The following is a 21,775-nucleotide window of genomic DNA, read 5'->3' as shown; positions in this document are numbered from 1 at the left end:
CCACTTGAGCTTCCCCAAAGGAGGTTATTAAAAGAGCAGGTTTGATTATCAAAACTAATCTCGGCAGTTACAGTGATAGAACTACCGGCTATAGTTTACCAAGATAGGAGGAAGCCCTTGGTGTTGTGCTGTGAAGAATAAACTCCCAATGTCATTTTTTCCCAAAAAAGTGCAGTTTTAATATAAACATTGATACATTTTTGGTCTCCATTAAATGGTTACTACAAACATTGGAAAGTTTTTGTAAACCAGTTGGAAGTTGTCACAATCCGAGACAAGAGACTTAAAGCCGAAACAGAGTTATTGAGTGCTCTGACTCTGTTTGGTCCTATGAAGAGCCTGTTGCAAGCAGACAGGAAGAAGCCAGACTTGAGTGGACTGCCGGGCAGAGAAGGGGATTTCAAGCTTCATCTCGGAAAATGGAAATCGGCTTCAGAGCTGTAACTATTGGATCAATATTTGATCTCAGCGGATCGGAGAAGCACCAGTTGTTTTCCAGGTTCAACACCAACCCAAAAGCCCTGGTGCAAATCATATGACCGTTCTGTTCTGACGAGCATCAGAACTTTTAAAACACTGGACTCGGACCGGGTTTGGAATAGGGCAGCATGTCCAACAGCTCCCGAAGCAGGACTGCGAGGGACCCCTTTTTTGACCTTCATTGAGCCTGTCTCTCCTGTTTACTTTTGAGATGACTGTTCTTGGCACGTTCCTGCGAGCAGTTCATCCTCGGAGCAGGGAGAGAGCAGGTCTGTTAGCTTCTCAGTCCTGGAAGACAGCTTGGGCTTGGCTACGTGCATCCCCTGGATTTTGATGAAGAGGGCTTCCCTTGAGCAGAAGCAAAGAGGATGGCCCACATGTGGTGGATAGGTGAGGAGGGACTGGATCTACCTTGGCTGAAAACGGCAGCATTTTTGGCGATCCAGTCTCTTCTTTGGCGGAGAGGCTGACGCACTGAGCAGCAGGCTCCGTGCTTCCTTTAAAAGAGGAGGAGAGACCCTCGGTTAAGAAACCTATTGCAAAGGTTTTTTGGTTTTTTGCTGTTGCAGTAGAAAGTTGCAGAAAAGACAGGTGCCAGGATGGCCAGCGCCACCAAGGGAATGATGGAGGGGAGGGGGGGAAACAAAACAAAACCTCTGCACAATACCTTAATACTGACCTTCAGGGTCACAGCACCCCACACGTTCCTCTAACAAGCTTTCTGTGCTAACCGATGTCTCGGAGTCGACGTTCTCCTCATCAGAACAACGCTGGTCCAGCTCGGGGAGACGGTATGTAATGTCTTCCCTAAAGAAGCGAGAGAGAGAGAGAAAAAGACAAGCTACAACATCCCACGGGAGGGCTGGAACAATTTCAAAGACTGGGATAATGAAAAGAGCAGGTTTTCTGCCTCCTCCTCCTCCTCCTCCTCCTCCTTTCAAAGCCTTTGATCCATTGAGTCCTAAGGTTACTATTGGAACCAAGGGAAGGGTAATCGCTGTTGGGGTGGAATAAAGTCTTATTGATGGGCTTTGCTTGCTACTGAAGGAGGAGGGCAGCTCAGGGCCATCTGGGAGAGGCTTTCACACAAGCCTAACAAGAGACCTGAAAAGGAGCCTTGGTGGAGCAGTGGGCTAATGCCTCCTTAAGTAACACCAGCTGCCTGCAATTAGTGCAGGTTCGCGTCCCACCAGGCTCAAGGTTGACTCAGCCTTCCATCCTTCCGAGGTAGGTAAAATGAGGACCCAGATTGTTGGGGGCAATTAAGCTGACTTTGTAATAATGCCGCTTGGGGCCCCCCGAAAGCCCTAATAAGCAGGCATATACATAGAATGAAGGCTATTGCTAAGCACATCGGTTTGTGTTTTAAATTGTAAGCCGCCCTGAGTCTTCGGAGAAGGGCGGGATATAAATGGGATAAAAAAAAAATCCTTACTATTCTCTCACGCTTTGCAGTGCGGGCCAAAGTTTTTTTTACAGACTCTGCAAGAATCAATTCTACTGGGAAACTCAAGCAGGGCTGGCTCTTCTTTGTAGAGGAGATTCTCAGAGCTGGCAGACAAATTGCAGAGGGTGGGCCCTTACAAGCCATCACTCACTTCTCTTCCTTTATGGATTGTATCCGTTCTATCAGCAGCTCTTTCTCCCTGTTGTCTGTTTCCTCCTCTTCAGGCAAACATCCAAGTTTAGGTGAGGTACTGCTTGCTCCTGTAGTCTGGGGGCTCTGCAGGATAGAAAGAGAGTTACATCATCGTTCCCCCTGGCTAAGGATAAGAGCACATCATCATCCCTGGGTAGCTAGGAGCCATTAAATCCATCCCCCCCACCCCGGAAGTTAATTGTCTTGTGAACTGCAGCAGAGCGTGAAGCAGCCTCTAGCTCTGGCTGGGCAATTTTAGCTTTCCAGGCATGAAATGGAAACTATAATTTTAACAAGCCAGGAAAATAATGACGGAAGCCGGGCAGCTCCAGAAATAGGAAGCCCGAGTGTGAGATACCTGCCCGACAGGTGCTTTAGAGCAGGCTGTCCTTTCTTAGTACTGGATCCAGCTTGCAGGGCTACGGTGAGTATAAAAACAAGAAGAGCTGGTACTGAATCCCGATGTGGAAAAGCAGGTACCGTTTCAAACACTCCTCCCTCCCAGAGATCAATTTGAGGCCTGAAATGTGAATTTACGGTGCCTTGGGATATTATATATACAAAAGCCAACCACCAGATTCGCCCAAACACAGAAACTGGGTTAGTGTAAACAAATTCAAAGGGTTAAGCATCCAAGGCCAAACTTGGATACAGGAGTATCTTTTTTCTTTTTCTTTTCTCCTAAGAGCGAAGCACTGGTTAATATCCCTCTTGCAACCCGCTATTCAGTCCCTGTAATTAATTGGGAAAAGAGGGAAAATGTGCACCGTTGGAAAACATGCAGTGTTTTGAAGTGAGGGGTTTTGAAGCATTCAGCGTGAGAAGGAGCTGTGAACAGCCGCCTCTGATCTTCGGCTGATGCTGGGAGAGGCAAGAGAGGAAGGGAGCAACGTTCCATGCACTGGGGGGGGGCACGGTGCTTTCACCTACCGGGGCTCCCTCACGGGGAGAGGAAAAGGCAAGTTTTACTGGCCACAACTAGAGAAAAGGAGAGATGAATGGCACATTCACAGGAAGCCAAAACATTTTCTCTGACTCTCCATGAATAAAAATCAAAGACTTGGAAGAATATACAGTATATATTAAGAGTTAAAAATCATAACAATGCTGTACACGATTTAAACAATGCCAATATATTTGCAAGCTTCCAAGACTAATACAATATTAAACTTATTGAATTATAAAGCTGGGATGACTTTTGAGATTGCTTGATCTGGGCTTTCCACACTCCTCCACTGTCGAACAGATGAGTAAAACAGCAAGACCAGCTATTGGTACCTAGCAGGGTTTGGGGGATTCTTAGTACAGGAATATTAATGATCAGTGTAACCCCGCTGCTCAGAATTTCTTTGTTGGCAGTTTGGCGGGTCGAATCCCGAGTGCCGTGTAGCAGAGTGAGCGCCTGTTACTCGTCCCAGCTTCTGCCAACCTAGCAGTTCTAAAGCACGTAAAAAATGCAAGTAGAAAAATAGGGACCACTACGGTGGGAAGGTAACAGCGTTCCGTGCGCCTTTGGCGTCTAGTCATGCCGGCCACATGACCACGGAGACGTCCTTGGACAAGCGCTGGCTCTTCGGCTTTGAAACAGAGATGAGCACCGGCCCCTAGAGTCGGAAACGACTAGCACGCATGTGCGGGGGAACCTTTACCTTTACCACATAAAATCAATCACTAAATATAAAAGAAACATAAAATATAAATACCGGGTTCCCAAACCACGCAGTTATCTGGCAAAATAGCATGGCCAACATTGCCAAAAGCAGCTAAAGAGAATCAACAGGGCTGCACTTACAACTTTCTTCTCAAAGGAGACATTTAGGACAGTGACCAAAGTGGCTTCAGTGCTAAACCTCAGCATAAACCCAAACAGAAAAGGGCTCGGTAACCTATCATCCAGCAACTTATCAAAAGAGGTGCACTGCATTAATAACCTCTAAAAGAGATCCAGTTAATCTTAGCTATTGGTTAAAGCTAACCAAAACTGTCAAGGATTGGGACTAAAGGTGGTTGAACAAAACTCTTTTAAACGCCTTGCCCATCAATGGACGTCAAGGCATTTTTAAACGCCTTGCCCATCAATGGACGTCAAGGCATAAAACCTTGCTCAGGTGGCCCTACGAACATCCCTATAAGAACTTTTATCATTGCTAAAGCCTTTCTAAAAGGGCCTGTTTGTCCTTCCTCTCTATCAAGCAGCTACCAAAGCAGGAAGTTTTTTTTCTTCATGTTCAGCAAAAAACTGTTTCCATACATTAATTATTTCTATGGTTACCTTCTCTAGCATTAACAGAGACATTTCTGTTTCTTCCATTATGTACAACACATGGAAGACCACCGCGTCTCCTCTTTTTCTCCCTCTACCAAATTTAACTTACTAGTTTTTCAACTACCCATGACAGGACTGTTTTGTAGACTTCACCATCTTGACTCATACATCCAGAACGTTCTCTAAAATTTTATTGATTTTTATTTTAATCCCATTTATATCCCGCCCTTCTCCGAAGACTCAGGGCGGCTTACAATTTAAAGCACAAATCAATGTGCTTAGCAATAGCCTTCATTCTATGTATATGCCTGTTTATTAGGGATTTCGGGGGGCCCCAAGCGGCATTATTACAAAGTCAGCTTATTGCCCCCAACAATCTGGGTCCTCATTTTACCTACCTCGGAAGGATGGAAGGCTGAGTCAACCTTGAGCCTGGTGGGACTCGAACCTGCACTAATTGCAGGCAGCTGGTGTTACATAAGGAGGCATTAGCCCACTGCTCCACCAAGGCTGAACTGGACTCGGTGCCAACGGCCTCTGCAACCCAGGTGCAGTGGGACAATCAGGAGACTAGAGCAGAACTTCTTGTGACTGGCTAGACACATCCCAACTTTATAATCCTTGACTGAATTATATTTTGAGAGTATATCAGATCTGCTTGAAATCGAGTCTATTTTTTTCCCCTTCCTAACTTGCACTCAAACAAAAATAAGTCCTTAGGAATTTGGCAAGCGCTCGCACATTACATATCAGCTTTGCGGTGTGAGATTAATGGAAAAGTCACACTCCTGTTGTGAGATCTCCCTCCCATTTCATGTCCTGTGCAATCCCAGCGCTTACTTTGTTCTGTCGAAGCAGTGAAAGCCGCCGAAGAGCAATGCTTTCTGCTGCTTCCAGTTGGCAAATTTCATCCATCTTCATCTTGTACTTTCTCAGCTGCTCCTTGATGATCATCTCCACACACCTGTCCATGGATAGGGAAGAGAGAGGGAGCAAAAGGAGAGATGGAGAAAACAATCAGGGATCATTCATGGGCCCCTCTTTGATGGATGGAAGAACGAGAGGATGAATGGATCAAGTGAACACACGCACGGATAAACGGGCTGACAGAAGAGGCACCAGACTCCCAACAATGCCATTATGAACATGTCAGCGCAAGGAAAGTCACTGGATGGTCACATGCGCTGATGTTGTATATATATTAACAACCAGCCAACCTCCCATTTCCCATCAGATCCACCTTTGTCTCTTCCTCTTCCAACAGAGAGACCATTCAATTTCTACCATCTCTCATAGGAAGCCAGCTGAATCGGAAAAAGGAAATCAGTGCAAGGGGTGGCAAAGAAATTTCAAAAAGAATGTGGTATTTGGCCAGGAGATCAATAGTGAGAGATGGAAAAAAACAAATTCAGGGCCTTATTACTTGTAGAGAAAAGAGAATAGGTAATAGTCAGATGATAGAAATAAAATTCACACTAAAGATCTCTGGAACATTTATTTTTGTAGACCGCTGAGACTAGGCTTCATTAGCAATGCCTATTCTACTTAGCGCAGGGCTTTCCAACCAGTGGTATGGGTACCACCTGTGGTACATTGGCACCTGGCAGGTGATACGCGACCATCCTAGAAAAGTGGTAGTGGAAGAGGGGAATGAGCTGAACCAGTGGCAGGACTGCACAAGCCTGAGCGAGAGACGGCTGGAGCTGCAGGGCTGAGTGGAAGTGCCAGGATCAGTGCCAGGCTCCAGCTGGAGCTTGGCGCTGATCCTGGTGCTTCTGAGCCCAGAAGAAGCACCAATCAACTGGAATGTTGCAGCATCTCCAGGGTCTTGTGATTTACATTCAGATGCTTGGCAACTGATTCATATTTATGACGGTCACAGTGTCCCAGGGACATATGAAGTGACCAAAGCCTGCTGCAACCACCCAGTGGAGGGGTGGGAATAAAAACCAAACACCCCCCACCCCACCCCCGCTGCCATTCCTCAACAGAAATGCTCACAACAATGAAAACCTCGGACAGGAGGAAGAGTACCACCGGGCGGGCAGGCAGGTGTCTTGCTCGGCTGTCGCTTGGGGGGCAGTTTTTTCAGTGCCATTGTAACTTTGAACAGTCACTAAGCAAACTGTTGTAAGTTGAGGACTACCTGTACTTCATCCCTTTTTTCCTTTTTTTGTCATCAAGTTTTTGACACCTTGCTAGGCGACCGGTGGTACTTGGATGTTGCCATATCCTAAAAGTGGTACAATGGGTGAAAAGGTTGAAAAGCCCTGACCTAGAGCGCTGCAGAAGTTTACCCGTCCACACAATTTCTATTATCCAGGGAAGGGCAGAGAACTCACTGTCCACAGGCAATCTAGGATAACTCACGTGGTTGTTTTGGAGACATCCTTCATGCTAGTGAGAGGATCCAAGTTGTCAGGGCAGCGCAAGAGGCAGGGGGCAAAGACAATGGCCAGGGCGTTGGGTGACATCCGATTGACTTCTTCCACCACAGCTACCCTATGTTTGGGTATGACAAAAAGTTTGTGTTTGTGTGTGTTTAAGCATGCTAGATTACAAGGAGAAAAAAAGATATATTGGCTTATACTGTTTACATTGGCAGCATCTTTTGCCAACCCACTAACTTTGGTTTGCCTTCATTATACCACAATATTGTGGTAAGCTTGATTTTAACACAATTTTTCTCTCCCCAAAATAGTTCCTTTTCCCTGAAGGCTATTCTTAGCTTCTTTCACCATACCATCTACTACACAGTGAATAAGATACATTAAACCTATATATCATCTGTATATTGAGTCAGGCTGTTGCTGAACCAAATGCAGAATGTTCTGCTTCCAACTAATAAAGCTATCAAGTGATACCGAAGAATAGCTCTGGATCTTCTAAATGAAGAACAGGTACATTCCTGTATATTCCATCAAGTAAGTCTTTCCTACAAGAAATGCATTAAGGTCTCATCCCAAGGTGATGTGTATGAGAGTGGGAGATTCAAGGTCTTCTAGTCCAACCCTCTGCTCAAGCGGGAGACCCTATAGCATTCCAGACAAGTGGCTGTCCAGTCTCTTCTTAAAAATCTCAAGTGATGAAACACCCACAACTTCTGACGGTAAGATGTTTCACTGGGTTAATTGTTCTCACTGTCAGGAAGTTTCTCCTTAGTCCCAGGTTGCTGCTCTCCTTGATTAGTTTCCATCCATTGTTTCTTGTCCTGCCCTCAGGTGCTTTGGAAAACAAGTTGACCCCCACCTCAAATACTGGAATACTGCCATCATGTCCCCCCTAGTCCTTCTTTTCTCTAGACTAGCCAAACCCAAATCCTGCAACTGTTCTTCATATGTGTTTGTCTCCAGGCCTTTAATCATCTTAGAGAACATGGTTTTATATCCTGTCCGATTCTGGAAGACTCAAAGTAAGAAGATACTAACATATGAAGATAATAACACAGAAGCAGACAACTAATAACACGGTGGCTATATTACTGGTGTTATGTGGTCAAATTGCTCTCACTAGTTAGCAGATGAGTCACTGCACTTATGATCAAATGAAGACTTCCAAGGCACTCCCCTATAGAAATGCAAGCTATAATTATTTAATTGTGAGGTGACCAGGACACGAGCCAATACAGCCATGGTATTTTCATCTAGGTGTCTTGCGACTTCACTGGAAGTTGGGCAGAATAATAATAATAATAAATAATAATAATAATAAATAATAATAATAATAATAATAATAATAATAATAATAATAATAATAATAATAATAATAATAATAACAACCAATAATAACAACCAATAATAATAACCAATAATAATAATAATACAATAATACAACTGGCTTGCCATTTGGAGTAAAGCACCCCCACCCTGGTTTTCACCTGCTTTAGCAGGAGCCATAATTCTAGTATGTAAATCTGAAAAGTCCATTCCTAGAACTTTCTGATGTTCCCTAGAAAGTTTGTTTTCCTGCCAAAATCCACTGATCTGGCTTTTCTGAGTGTGTTTTGGAAAGCAAATTTGTGGTTCATACATATACCTTAGTCCCAAAACTGCATTCATAATGGCATGAGCCGCTATCAGTTCCAGAAATGTAATTTCACAAAACAGATGAACCACCTCTAAAACCGTTGGATTAGTTACTACAACTGGGAGCAAAAAGAGCATTCCAGAAAATACTACTCAAATGTCCCTAGAGCAAACTCCAGGGTTTTACGTGTCTAGATTTTCCCATCGCTTATCTTCGTAAATGGGAATAACAGGGATTGAAGGTGGAATGTCCTGCAAGCAAAGATGTTTTGCTAATTGCTAGCCCTTCTTATTTCCCACACTTCAATATTCAGAAATAAGGAAATTCGTCAATTTCTAGGCAGTCTTGGGAAAGGTGCTGGTCATTACCTATATAGCCCTACATGGCTTGGGTCCGGGGTACTTGAGGGAACACCTGCTGCCAGCATCAAGTTCCCTTCGTCCAGTGCGCTCCCACAGGGAGGGTCTGCTCAGGGTCCCACCGGTAAGAGATTGCCGGCGGGTAACGCCTAGGGATAGGGCCTTCTCAGTGGGGGCGCCTGCCCTCTGGAACCAGCTGCCAGTGGAGCTGAGGACTGCCCCCGACCTCCGTTCATTCCGCCGGGGCCTGAAGACCTGGCTCTTCGAGCTCTCTGGTCCAGGCTGAGGATTAATTTATTTTAACTGGGGTTTTAGTTGCACAGGGTTAAATTTAATCTTTTTTAAACTGGTTTTAACTTTTGTATTTTTGGTTTTTAATTCCCTGTAAACCGCCCTGAGTCCTCAGGGAAAGGGCGGTATATAAATGTAATAAAATAAATAAATAAATAAATAAATAAATAAATAAATAAATAAAGGGGATGATGAGTTTGATTATCTTTATTTATTTTAGATTTTCCCCCCCTCTAAATAACTCAATACAGCGTTGATTTGTTTTAAAAAGGCCTCTTGATTTCAAACAGGCCTCGCTCTGCTTAATACTTTATTGACCTTAGAATCTTAGAGTTTGTGTAAAGTAAATTTCAGACACAACTATGCAGAGACATCTTTGGAATGGTTAAAGTTATTTGGCCAAATGTTCTCTGGCTCTCGTAAACTTTAAATTCACATCCTCTCACAGGCTGCGGTCACTTCCCTGACCACAGGATGAAACTACCAGAAAGACGGCGGTTCTTACTTGACCAGGTGGAAAATTAGCCGTTCCAAGGTGTCATGGTTGGCCTGTGGGAGCTGCTCAAGGACACTGTAAACGGCACAGAGCTGCTCTTGCTTCTCTGGGAGCTCTGTGAGGAATGAGAGTACAAGAAGAATTCAGTTAGGCAGCGGCAGCCCTTGACCTGCAAAACACAATGGAGCCCAAAATGTCTGTTGCTAAGAGAGACAGTTGTTAAATGTAAAAAAGATGTTGAGACACTAGAAAGAGTGCAGAGAAGAGCAACAAAAGTGATCAGGGGACTGGAGGCTAAAACATGTAAGAAACGGTTGCTGGAATTGGGTATGTCTAGCTTAATGAAGGACGAGGGGTGACAGGATAGCAGTCTTCCAGTATCCCAGGGGCTGCCACAAAGAAGAGGGAGCCAAGCTATTTTCCAAAGCACCTGAAAGCAGGACAAGAAGCCACGGATGGAAACTAGTCAAGGAGAGAAGCAACCTAGAACTAAGGAGAAATTTCCTGACAGTTAGAACAATTAACCAGTGGAACAACCTGCCTCCAGAAGTGGTGAATGCTCCAACACTGGAAGTTTTTAAGAAGAGACTGGACAGCCATTTGTCTGAAATGGTATAAGGTTTCCTGCCTTAGCAGGGGGTTGGACTAGATGACCTCCAAGGTCCCTTCCAACTTTTTTTATTATTATTATTAAATGAATTTTACCCCATTTTGCAACCTTTCTTGCCACAGTTGTTAAATGAATTACTGTAGTTGTTAAGCTAATAACACAACCGTTAAGTGAATCTGGCTTCCCCACTGACTTTGCTCGTCAGAAGGTTGCCAAAAAACGACAGCATGAGTCTGGGATACTGCAACCGTCATAAATATGAGACAGTTGCCAAGCATCCAAATTTTGATCGTGGGACCACGGGGTTGCAGCAACAGTCATAACTGTGAGAAATGGTTGTAAGTCGCTTTTTTGGTGCCACTGTAAATTTGAATGGTCGCTAAATGAGCTGTTGTAAGTCGAGGACTACCTGTAATATCCGGGGTCTATCTAGTCCAGCCTCCCTATTTCTTACAGAAGTTAATTGGAGCCAGTCTCCCACCATCTGAGAAAAGAATCATCCCATTTTTCTAAGGTGTTTCACTACTTACCCACTGCCCGAAGGAAGTCGTTGTACTGAGCAAAAGTCATAAGAGGATCCGGTAACTCTCTCAGCCATTGCTTGAAGATCCCAGTGATGGTATGGATGGGGTAGTTCTCTAGCTGCACTGAGTTTGGGTCTGAGAAAGAGAGAAGGGGGGAAGAAACAAAGAGGGAAAGATTGAAGCTCCTTGGTCTATGCAAGAGGCGTAGGAATGGCAGCTGGAATGTGGTAACTTTGAGATTCTGAATCAAAGGGCAATACGAAGATTTTTTTCCCCTAGTGCAGGAATTGGCAAGGTGTAGACCTTCAATTGCTGTTGTAGTCAAATTCAGTCAGGGCCTGCACTGAGCGTGGAACTAGCTTGGCCCCTGTGGTGCATTGTGGATAGTGCTTGAGTGTGAACTGAATGGATCAGCACTCTTCGGCAGCCAAACAACTAGTTTGTACTCACACTGTAGTCTCCTGGCTAATGTAACATCGCCATATGCCAAATAAATAAATAGCCCAGCACCGTAGCTGATGATATGAAAGATATATTATAGTCTAATATATATTAGTCACTCCTACTCTGGACCTTTCAGTCCTGGTAAGACTGATTTTTCTGCAGCTTAGTTTTTCCCCTCCTGATTTAACTTCTTTAATGGTGGCCATGCTTTGCTGTTGCGTGTGTCCTTTCCTTCTCCTCCATCTCCCGAGGAGGACAGCCCGCAGGCAGGAATTCTTCCAAGCATTCTGGGGAAGAAGCACTTCAATCCCTACCTGACTGCAGGGACTGCTTCAACTCCCTCATGCGGTTTGCTGATCCCGACTTCCGATAGATGCCTTCGGTATAGAGTCCATGCATCTCAACATATTCCAGCAGCTTCTCCATGACAATTGGGACTGAATTCTTCTCGCTAGTCAGGGCACTGACACTAACCCCAAAGTGACGTGGCTCTGGGTCTTGGTCACCCTATGACCAGAAGCGGAAGATGAGATTAATGGTTTTGTGACACATACTTTTCATACAAATGAGGAATGCAGAGTTTGCAATTAAAGCTTCAGCTCTCTTGAACGGCAGGTACACAGATAAACCTGGATTATATAATTTCTGATAATAGTGGTTAGAATGCAGTATTGCAGGCTAACTCTGCCCACAGCCTGGAGTTTGATCTTGACAGGACTCAAGGTTGATTTAGCCTTCCATCCTTCAGAGGTCGGTAAAATGAGAATCCAGATTGTTGGGGTGGGGGGCGATATGCTGAATCTGTGAACTGCTCAGAGTACTGTAAAGGACTATGGGGCGGTATATAAGTCTACAGTAGTGGCCAAAATTGTGGAAACGTTTTGGGAAAAGTGTATATTTGAGGTTTGATGGCTAATAACACCCTTTTTTTGGGGAGTAGTACCATAAAATTATATATATGATAGAAGAATTAAGAAACTCTGCCTATGTGACAGAAGAAAATCATCTGGGTGTATACAAGACGAAATGGTGCAATGCAATGTGAAGTTGAGTGCAAGCACTGTTCGGCACAGACTGCAGGAATTTGGCCTAAAATGTAGAATTCCATGAAAGAAGTCACTTTTATATCTCAAACAAAGGTTGAAAAGACTAAACTGGGCTAAAACCCATGTTACCTGTTTAGCAGTGATTGCATAAAATACATAAGGAGAAGAATCGGAGAAGATTTGCATCCTGATTGCATTACATGTACCGTGAAACACCCAGTCAGTGTTATGATCAGGGGTTGTACGACATCAAAAAGTGTGGGCAGAATTTGTGTGATTAATGGGAATATAAATTGCCAAAAATACATTAAAGAAATACTTGAGCCCAAACTGAAGCCTTCCGCATGTGATCTTTTCCAAGACAATGAAGCATTTATATTTCAACAGGATTCAGCTCCATATCATGTTGCTGCTGTGTGCAAAAAGTGGCTTCAAGATAATCATATTCCACTGCTGGAATGGCCTGGGAGTAGCCCAGACCTTAACCCAACTGAAAACCTATGGAGCCGACTAAAGAAACTTCTTAGTCAAAAGCGACCCAGCAATAAAACCCAGTTAATAGAAGCAATCACTCAATCTTGGTTTCACATTATAGCAGCTGCAGAACTAAAGGGCTTGGTTCACTCCATGGGAAGACGTTGTAAGGCCATAATTCATGCTAAAGGTTATCCAACTAAGTATTAACTGACATGGTGATAATTTTTGTATATCTCATTTTTTTCTATGGTGATAATTTTTGTATATCTTATTTTTTCTATGGTGATAATTTTTGTATATCTCATTTTTTTCTATGTGTTTCACTTTTCTTCTTTATAACTGCTATTCTAATAGCAAATCCTTCATAAAAGCTATTGCATTACATTTTTGATTAAATTATCTTTCCATTGATATATAATGTTATGGTACTACTCCAAAAAAAGTGGTGTTTGTTAGCCATTAAACCTCAAATATTTATTTATTTCAAATATACACTTTTCCCGAAAGGTTTCCACAATTTTGGCCACTACTGTAAGTGCTATTGCTGAGCTATTTCAGGTTAAATGGCCAAATGTTCATTTCAGAAAGAAAACAAGCAGAAAGGTACCGTATTTTTTTTCTTCAGGTTAAGTGTCTATATGTGAATGCTCTTTCCTGAATGGAGGACTATTTATTAATATGAGGGGATTCTGCTAACTGAAGCAGGCCAGATAGAACTACTTTGTTAAAACCACGCTAAAGCATTTTGCTAATATACAGAACAATGGTTATATGATAAAATAGCCACCGGCTGAATGGCTTTGAAAAGTAATGGTGGAGAAACAGAATAGTGTTCACTACTAATAGTATCAAATCACAATCTATAATAATGCATCATGTGTAAAAACATTGGCTTCTATGGAAAAGGGTATCCTGGATTCAGTAGCTTTTTAGAGTCTTTATCAGTATAGTTCTTCTCGTTCAGCGTTAGATAAATTAATGGTGTGCAAATGAAGCTGATAAACGACCATTTAGGATGAGGTATCGTCAGTGTGCTGGTGATACTCAGTTTTATAACTCCACCCCAGGTTGTCTGAATGATGCTGTGGAGATTCTATCTCATGCTTGGAGACTCTGAGGGGTCTGAATGAGGCACAATAGGCTTCAGGTCCACCTGAGCAAGACTAGCTGTATGTACCTGCCTTTTATCTACTTTTATTGTAAACCGCCTAAAGTCATGTTCTGTAAGTGAGTTTGGCAGCTATATAAATCAATATCAAATCAAATGCTTCAGCAAACAGTATGAAAACTAAGAGATGAACATTCATAATTAAGAAGTAGCCAAGAAATTAAAAGACGCTTGCTCCTGGGGAGGAAAGCCATGGCAAATCTAGACAGCACACTAAAAAGCAGAGACATCACCCTGTCAACAAAAGTGCGTATAGTCAAGGCTATGGTCTTCCCAGTTGCAATGTATGGCAGTGAAAGTTGGACCATAAGAAAGGCTGAGCGCCAAAGAATTGAGGCCTTTGAACTATGGTGCTGGAGAAGACTCCTGCGAGTCCCTTGGACTGCAAGGCGATCAAACCGGTCAGTCCTAGAGGAGATCAATCCTGACTGCTCTTTAGAAGGCCAGATCCTGAAGCTAAAACTCAAGTACTTTGGCCACCTAATGAGAAGGAAGGACTCACTGGAGAAGAGCCTAATGCTGGGAAAGATCGAGGGCAATAGAAGAAGGGGACGACAGAGAATGAGGTGGCTGGATGGAGTCACTGAAGCAGTGGGCGTGAGCTTGAATGGACTCCAGAAGATGGTGGAGGACAGGAAGGCCTGGAGGAATGTTGTCCATAGGGTCGCGATGGGTCGGACACGACTTCGCAGCTAACAACAACAACATAATTTTGACAGGAAAAGTGGGACTACTTTCTTTAGCCCCTTGCTGAGTGGCTCCCAGGAGACACTTGGTTGGTTGCTTTTGGAAGCAGAATGTCAGTCCAGATGATGGCATGGTCTCAGAGCTTTTACTGAAATCCAGTGGCAGAACATTAGTTCTGTTGGGGCTGAATTCCAGTCTCTGTTTTTTCTTTGCTTTTGGGCTATGACCTACTTTTTTTGCTTGTGAGGATGTACATCCACTTTGGATTTTGGACAGGCACTTCTTATGGCAGGTCAGCTTACAGACTAGAAGAGGGAAGAGAAAACAGACAAAGAAGGCTTGTTAAAGAGAGCCAGTTTGGTCTAGTGGCTAAGGCACCAGGCTAGAAACCAGCAGACTGTGAGTTCTAGTCCTGCCTTAGGCGTGAAAGTCAGCTGGTGATTTTCAGCCAATCACCAGGAGACCAAGAGTTCTAATCCCACCTTAGGCATGAAAGCTGGCCAGTCACCTCTCACAGCTCAGCTCACACTATTGTTATAGTATGAAAAATGGGAGGAGGAAGGAGTATGAGCTATGTTCACCACTTTGAGTGATTTATAAATAAAAGTGGGATTAAAAAAAACCTAAATTAAACTAATAAAAAAAATCAGATTTTTGTTCCCCAAAAAAGTCTCCTTCCACATTGGTTTTTGTGGAGACAAAGCTTTAATCAAATGGTGTTTGCAACATGGAAGAAAAATGCTAATTTCTCTGAGAGATAAAGGACAAGGAAAAAACCACACACTACCTATTTCTCATCGAGATAAAGATGATAAGGAATTTTTAAATGAAAGAGTAAGCCCAGAGAAAGCAAAACTGACTTTTCTGCATACAACCATTGTGGTGCAGATCAACTTTCTGTACTCTGGGCCTTCCAGGTACACTGGGAATTCTAGGAGTTGCGATGCCAACACATTAGGAGGAGGGCCCCACACTGGGGAAACCTGAGGAATAAGAATGCTTCCATTTTTGGAAGGTGGTAAACGAGAGCCCTCTTTCCTAGTCCAGTTCAGAAGAAGAGTTTCTATTACTAGCAACGACAGTTTTATCTCCCTAATCCCAACCCACAATACTATGCCACTGTAAATGAACAGGCTCATTACAATGAGAAAAACCCAGAGCTGCTTAAAGCAACCCCAGGTCCTCTAAGCTCACACTTACTGCTGCAAAGGCAAGCCTTCTCCATGGGCCAAATGTAGGAACAGCACTGCTCGCAAGACTGTAAGATGTTCACTTGGTAATTCACAAAAACATGGCCATTGAGTTCCACAATCTGTAAACAGTCACACAAATATTTGAATCCACCTCATTTAATTGTTAAACTTGTATTTTTAGGTATGTCTTTTATTGAAAAGGGAATCAAAGGACTATAAAGGAAAAAAACCTGATCTTGCAAACATACTGCTTACTCATTATTCTCTATCCCAACTGTTGAAAAACATATTCCAGTCTGTCAGGCATTCTAGAATGGTGGGTTTTTCCCCAGGCGTAACTCTGGGGCAAAGGTGTGATTTTATCTTTAGGACCTACTAGGACTTCCTATCCAGTTCCTTACAAACACATTTCCTCATAGTTCTTACATTTTCTGGTGGTTCCTCTGCATATACATAAATTCCCCTTTTTTTGCATTTCGAATGTTACTTCCTCCCATTATGTCAGACTTGCTTTCCCCCAAAAGTAGCTCATGCCACACCAGGAGATGCCACAACATAAAAACTGAACACACCATAATAATTTCCATCTTAATTCTCCTCTTCCTCAACCGTAAGGTTTTTTTTTTCTTTTTCTTTTAAATCAGGGGCCTCCAAACTTGGCAACTTTAAAATCTGTGGACTTCAACTCCCAGAATTCCATTCCATGCTGGTGGGGATAATTCTGGGAATTAAAGTCCACAAGTCCTAAAGTTGCCACATTTGGAAACCTTTGGGATAAGGGACAGTTCTTATGACGGGCGGCACCAAAACGCACAACTAATTCAAGGGCTAATTATAATGCTGAAAATCATAAAGGACTCACCACATGTTCCTGTTTCCGCTTTTTTTTTTGAGCTTTGCTTTGCTGTTGGGAGAGTAAGAAGAGAAGAATTCTTTTTCACGTCCTTTCTCTTCTAGCTGAGCTTTCCATTAGAGCTGATCTCTAATGAAGAAAGGCCAGTTCTTGGCATTCAGCAGTAAAAAATAATGCTTGCCTTCTGGGAAGCAAGACGAATATTCCCACTTCTATGCCAGACTGCAGCATTCGCCCCTTTTATATTTTGGAACTGAATGAGTGATTCAGAGAGAATATACTGAGCAGTTAGACAGCAGATAGAATAACAAGGAGGGGCGGTGTATGATGAACATCTGTATGTGTTGAATATTTAACATCTCTTATCAAATGCCTATCTTCACAAAAACAATAGCTGAAGGGCAGCATAACAGAGTCTGGCTCCTGCACGGCTTTCTGACTTGTCGTTTTCTCTTATAAAATATTTCTGCGGCTGGGGATATTAATTCTACATGTATTTCCTACCCATTAGATCAGGAAGGCCCGTTGGCACCCCAGGTGTCCATTTGCAGGGAGGAGGAATAAGAGATGAGACATGTCATAACGCAACCCCACAACGTACACACTGTATCAGAACACAAGCATATAAGGGTGGGCTTCGTCTCATGATGATGAAGTACAGACATTTCACTTCATCACAGGTAGCTCAGGTGAACTGTATCTGGAGCACTTAAACTACTCCTTGATCTTTTATTTCTCATATTTTTCTAATAACAGACTCCACTTTTTTTCCCCCCAGAAAAGGAGAGACTCGAGAAAGATTGGGCAACCTTGGGGCCCAGGGCTGGCAATTCACCTCTCTGATCAGCCTGTGGGGGGCTTGGCAAGCGATGCGGTGATGTCGCCAGAAAGAATCTAACTGAAAAATAATTTGGGGGACCGAGAAGGATTACTTTAAGGATAGCAATGGCAGCCTTTCCGATTTTACACTTCCATTCTTCATTTTACTGCACATCAGCAGTAAAAGCAGTAAAGCTGAAAATTGCAGTGCCCTAAAAACCATCACCTTATTCTCAGATTCCAGCTGCAAATTTCAGTCTGTTTTCAGTGGGGTTTAAGCGTGGAAATGGGAGCATTTCACCCCACAGATACCTTATGTAACTTTAAAAACTGGTTACTTTACCAATGAATTTCAGCAAGATAAAATTTATATCTAGTGGTTTCAGATTTGATGTAACTGGCTAAAGGAGCTCCTTCCAGCTGCTTAAAGCTTTAGAAACTGAGAGGCTTAACATAATACAGATAAAAATTAAACAGGGACAAAAGCAAAATGAAAAAAGAAAACCAAGCGATTATGTTCCCCAGACATAAGTTATAAATAGGTAAAAGGTAAAGGTTCCCCCGCACATGCGTGCTAGTCGTTTCCGACTCTAGGGGCCGGTGCTCATCTCCGTTTCAAAGCCAAAGAGCCAGCGCTTGTCCGAGGACGTCTCCGTGGTCATGTGGCCAGCATGACTAGACGCCAAAGGCGCAAGGAACGCTGTTACCTTCCCACCGTAGTGGTCCCTATTTTTCTACTTGCATTTTTACGTGCTTTCGAACTGCTAGGTTGGCAGAAGCTGGGACGAGCAACAGGCACTCACTCTGTTACGCGGCACTCGGGATTCGACCCGCCAAACTGCCGACCTTCCGATCGACAAGCTCAGCGTCCTAACCCACTGAGCCACCGCGTCCCTTGCTAAGTTATAAATAGGGATACAAAATTCTCTACTAATGTTTTTCCAAGATTAGCAACTTCCAAATGTTTTGACTTCAACTCAGTTCCATTGGGAAGATTCTAGCCAGTGCGGCCTTTTCTGCTTTTATATACAGTATTTAAGTTTTTCATATTAATAATATTTAATTTGCCTTGGTGGAGCAGTGGGCTAATGCCTCCTTAAGTAACACCAGCTGCCTGCAATTAGTGCAGGTTCGCATCCCACCAGGCTCAAGGTTGACTCAGCCTTCCATCCTTCCGAGGTAGGTAAAATGAGGACCCAGACTGTTGTTGGGGGCAATTAAGCTGACTTTGTAATAATGCCGCTTGGGGGTGTGTGTGTGAAAGCCCTAATAAGCAGGGATATACATAGAATGAAGGCTACTGCTAAGCTTGTAAGCCACCCTGAGTCTTCGGAGAAGGGCGGGATATAAATGGAATTAAAAAATAAATAAATAAATAAAAATAATTTGTATTTTGTTTTTAAGTTTATTCTACACCACCCAGAGTTACTTGATTGTGAGATGGAATGCAATATAAATATGACAAATAAGTAAACAATCAAACTCCCAGGATTCTCATGCTGGGTGTGGCATTCTGGGATTCGGAGTTCACACGTCTGGATATTGCCAAAGTTGGAAAATAATATTCTATCTAGATTAAAGTTAACTGAGGTGACCTAGCTTGGGTAGAAATAATAATGAAGAAATAATAATACACGCGACTCCCTTTTCAAGTGATTCTAGAAGAAAACCGCCCATGTCAAAAAAAAATCACTCATGAAACAAAACAAAAAAAAAACTAAAAAAAAAAATTAAGATCTCAAATAGGTTCCAAGGAAATAAATGCAAGACCTTGTGTTGTTCTGGCTCTTCTTTTCTTGCATAACTGCGGGCAAACTCATCCAGAAGAGACTGGAAAAGATTCAAGACCAGCTTCACGTCCTTCTCCTCTTTCTGTTTTGCCATGTTGACCACGAGGAGCTGGTAGTTTTCCATCAGGTCTCTGTAGCCAACATGGATCTGCCCATTCTGTGGAAAGGTGGTGTAGATAAGGAGGGATGTCGAACAGGGATGCATCAGCATGGCGGGGATCAGGATGTTTCCTCATCTGTGTTCCATGCAGCTCAACCATAAGCACAGCCTGTGTCTACCACATTCAGACATTTTTCCAAAAGTTGTGGAATTTTCAGCCTCGTAACTTTCGAAACTTAGCCTAATTCAAGCTTCTTCAGTACTCTTTTAAGTTAGGCAGTAAATTCAGGAAAGTAATGTATAATTAAACTATGAAACTTAGGATGATATATTTTAAGAGGTTAAACAGTTTTAAAGGAGGATCAAATGAATTTATTAAAAAGCAGGAGGAGGTTCATAACAGTAACTCTGGGATATTAAACAAAACCTCCCTGCTCAGAGGCAATCTATCTCTGATATGTCAGATTTATGGTAGCAACAGCAAAAGATTGTTACCCTTTATTCTTTGCTTCTGGGATTTCATTGATCTAGTGGGTTATTGCATTGCATTAAATTTAGATCTGATCCATCAGGGCTGCCTTAATAAATTTTGTGATCTAAAATGTTGGGGAACTATTAAAGAAGTGAGTGTTTTATTAATCAATTTAGCAACTTAGAAAGCTAGTGCGATATAAAGAAAAGGTGTTGTACTAGGATAGGGGGTCTTCAAACTTGGCCCTTTTATGACTTGTGGACTTCAACTCCCAGAATTCCTCAGCCTGGCACCGTGGCTGAGGAATTCTGGGAGTTGAAGTCCACAAGTCATAAAAGGGCCAAGTCTGAAGACCCCTATACTAGGAGGAAGGTATTGTGCAAGGATGGGGAAATCCAGTATTCATATATATACTGGGCTCACTGGGCTACTTCTTATTTTTTCAGCTCAACCTAATTCATAGTTGTTTCATAGGAAAATTGGAGGAAAAGATGCTATATACATTTACCTGAAACTTTTGGAGGAAAAATGGAATATAGTTACAATGAATAACATTATTATGGTTATAAGTGAAAAAAATGGAATTTCAGTGAAGATTTAATATAATGCTTATTTCCTTCGTACTAACCGAAAACTTTACAAACTGAAGGCTTAGCTACTGAATACATTATCATTGCTAACGCAGGTTCCAGTTAATATTTAAAAAGTCCTCCATGTGCCAATGAAGTTGTTCTACTGTTTCCCCAGCTGTCAATGACTTCTGCAAACATTTAATAGGCAATTTTCTTTTAAAACTGTTCTCTTTCATTTAAACCAGTGGTGCTCCATTTTGACATACAAGCTACTTACAGGGGCAGAATACATAGTTTTGATATTCCCACGGAACTTCTCAGTGGCTTCAAAAAACAAGCATTCAATGGCTGACTTCTGAGAGTGAAGGTCATTTATCTGGAAAAAAGGAGTAACAATAAATGAAAGGGGAAAAATATATTGTGATCTTCCCTTTAAAAAAAGCTCACTTCACACGACCCTGGGACACTGTGACCGTCATAGTTTATAGTTATAGTTTATTTGATTTATATACCGCCCTTCTCCTTGGTAGGGACTCAGGGCGGTTCACAGGGCATATATAAAAAAGACAATACAAAAATTAAAAAAGGATTAAACCCATGCCCAATTAAAACAGTAATACAAATTTAAAAAACAATTAAAAACCCATAATCCCCCATCAGGCCAGACCAGCTATTTCAAACAGGTGGGTCTTCAGGCCCCGACGGAAAGTTCGGAGGTCTGGTGCCATCCGGAGCTCCACCGGCAGTTGATTCCATAATGCCGGAGCGCCCACAGAGAAGGCCCTCCCCCTGGGGGCCACCAGTCGGCATTCCCTGACTGGCGGCACCCTGAGGAGGCCCTCTCTGTGGGAACGCACAGGGCGGAGGGGAATCGATGCCGGCAGCAGGTGGTCCCTGAGGTATCCCGGACCCATGCCATGTAGGGACTTAAAGATCGTAACCAACACCTTGAACCTCACCCGAAAGACAACTGGTAACCAATGCAGCTCGCGGAGCAAAGGTGTAACATGGGAGCACCGGGAAACTCCCAAGACAACTCTCGCGGCCGCATTCTGTACCAGTTGGAGCCTCCGAGTGGTCTTCAAGGGAAGCCCCATGTAGAGAGCATTACAGTAGTCAAGGCGAGAGGTCACAAGCGCATGAGTGACCGTACACAGGGCATCCCGGTTCAGATAGGGCCGCAACTGGCGCACCAGGCGAACCTGGGCGAAAGCCCCCCTAGTCACGGCCACTATATGATCTTCCAGGGTAAGCCGTGAATCTAGGAGGACTCCCAAGTTGCGAGCCCTATCCACGGGGGGTAAGAGCTCACCCCCCATAGAAAGAGATGGAACATTTTGAATGTCCCGGGATGCCGGAATGCACAGCCACTCAGTCTTGTCAGGGTTGAGTTGAAGTCTGTTCCTCCCCATCCAGACCCGAACCGCCTCCAGGCAACGGGACATCACGGCGAGGGCATCACT

At 43.2% G+C, this 21,775-nt stretch overlaps 1 protein-coding gene across 4 annotated transcripts in view; it reads right to left on the bottom strand.

The window, feature by feature from the left end:
* Positions 1 to 154: 154 nt before the first annotated feature.
* The window catches only part of MYO9B (myosin IXB), an 88,422-nt gene continuing 66,801 nt past the window's right edge, over positions 155 to 21,775 (bottom strand). For 2 of the 4 annotated variants that reach the window (XM_081316305.1, XM_081316307.1), the window contains 14 exons: positions 20,590 to 20,688; positions 19,149 to 19,325; positions 16,569 to 16,610; positions 15,714 to 15,825; positions 14,745 to 14,818; positions 11,450 to 11,642; positions 10,698 to 10,826; positions 9,567 to 9,672; positions 6,756 to 6,887; positions 5,226 to 5,349; positions 3,050 to 3,097; positions 2,079 to 2,203; positions 1,160 to 1,287; positions 155 to 977 (listed from right to left, as the gene is read on the bottom strand). In XM_081316305.1, the coding sequence (XP_081172431.1) occupies positions 763 to 977; positions 1,160 to 1,287; positions 2,079 to 2,203; positions 3,050 to 3,097; positions 5,226 to 5,349; positions 6,756 to 6,887; positions 9,567 to 9,672; positions 10,698 to 10,826; positions 11,450 to 11,642; positions 14,745 to 14,818; positions 15,714 to 15,825; positions 16,569 to 16,610; positions 19,149 to 19,325; positions 20,590 to 20,688 (1,704 nt within the window). In that variant the 3' untranslated portion in view covers positions 155 to 762. Of the gene's footprint in view, positions 978 to 1,147; positions 1,288 to 2,078; positions 2,204 to 3,049; positions 3,098 to 5,225; positions 5,350 to 6,755; positions 6,888 to 9,566; positions 9,673 to 10,697; positions 10,827 to 11,449; positions 11,643 to 14,744; positions 14,819 to 15,713; positions 15,826 to 16,568; positions 16,611 to 19,148; positions 19,326 to 20,589; positions 20,689 to 21,775 lie in introns of all 4 variants that reach the window. The other 2 variants (XM_081316308.1, XM_081316306.1) reach the window with 2 other exon arrangements.

The sequence above is a fragment of the Vipera berus genome, assembly GCF_964194415.1.
Source record: "Vipera berus genome assembly, chromosome: 1".
NCBI lineage: Eukaryota > Metazoa > Chordata > Lepidosauria > Squamata > Viperidae > Vipera > Vipera berus.
The sequence above is the reverse complement of the archived record's forward strand: the minus strand, read 5'-3'. Positions and strand labels throughout refer to the sequence as shown.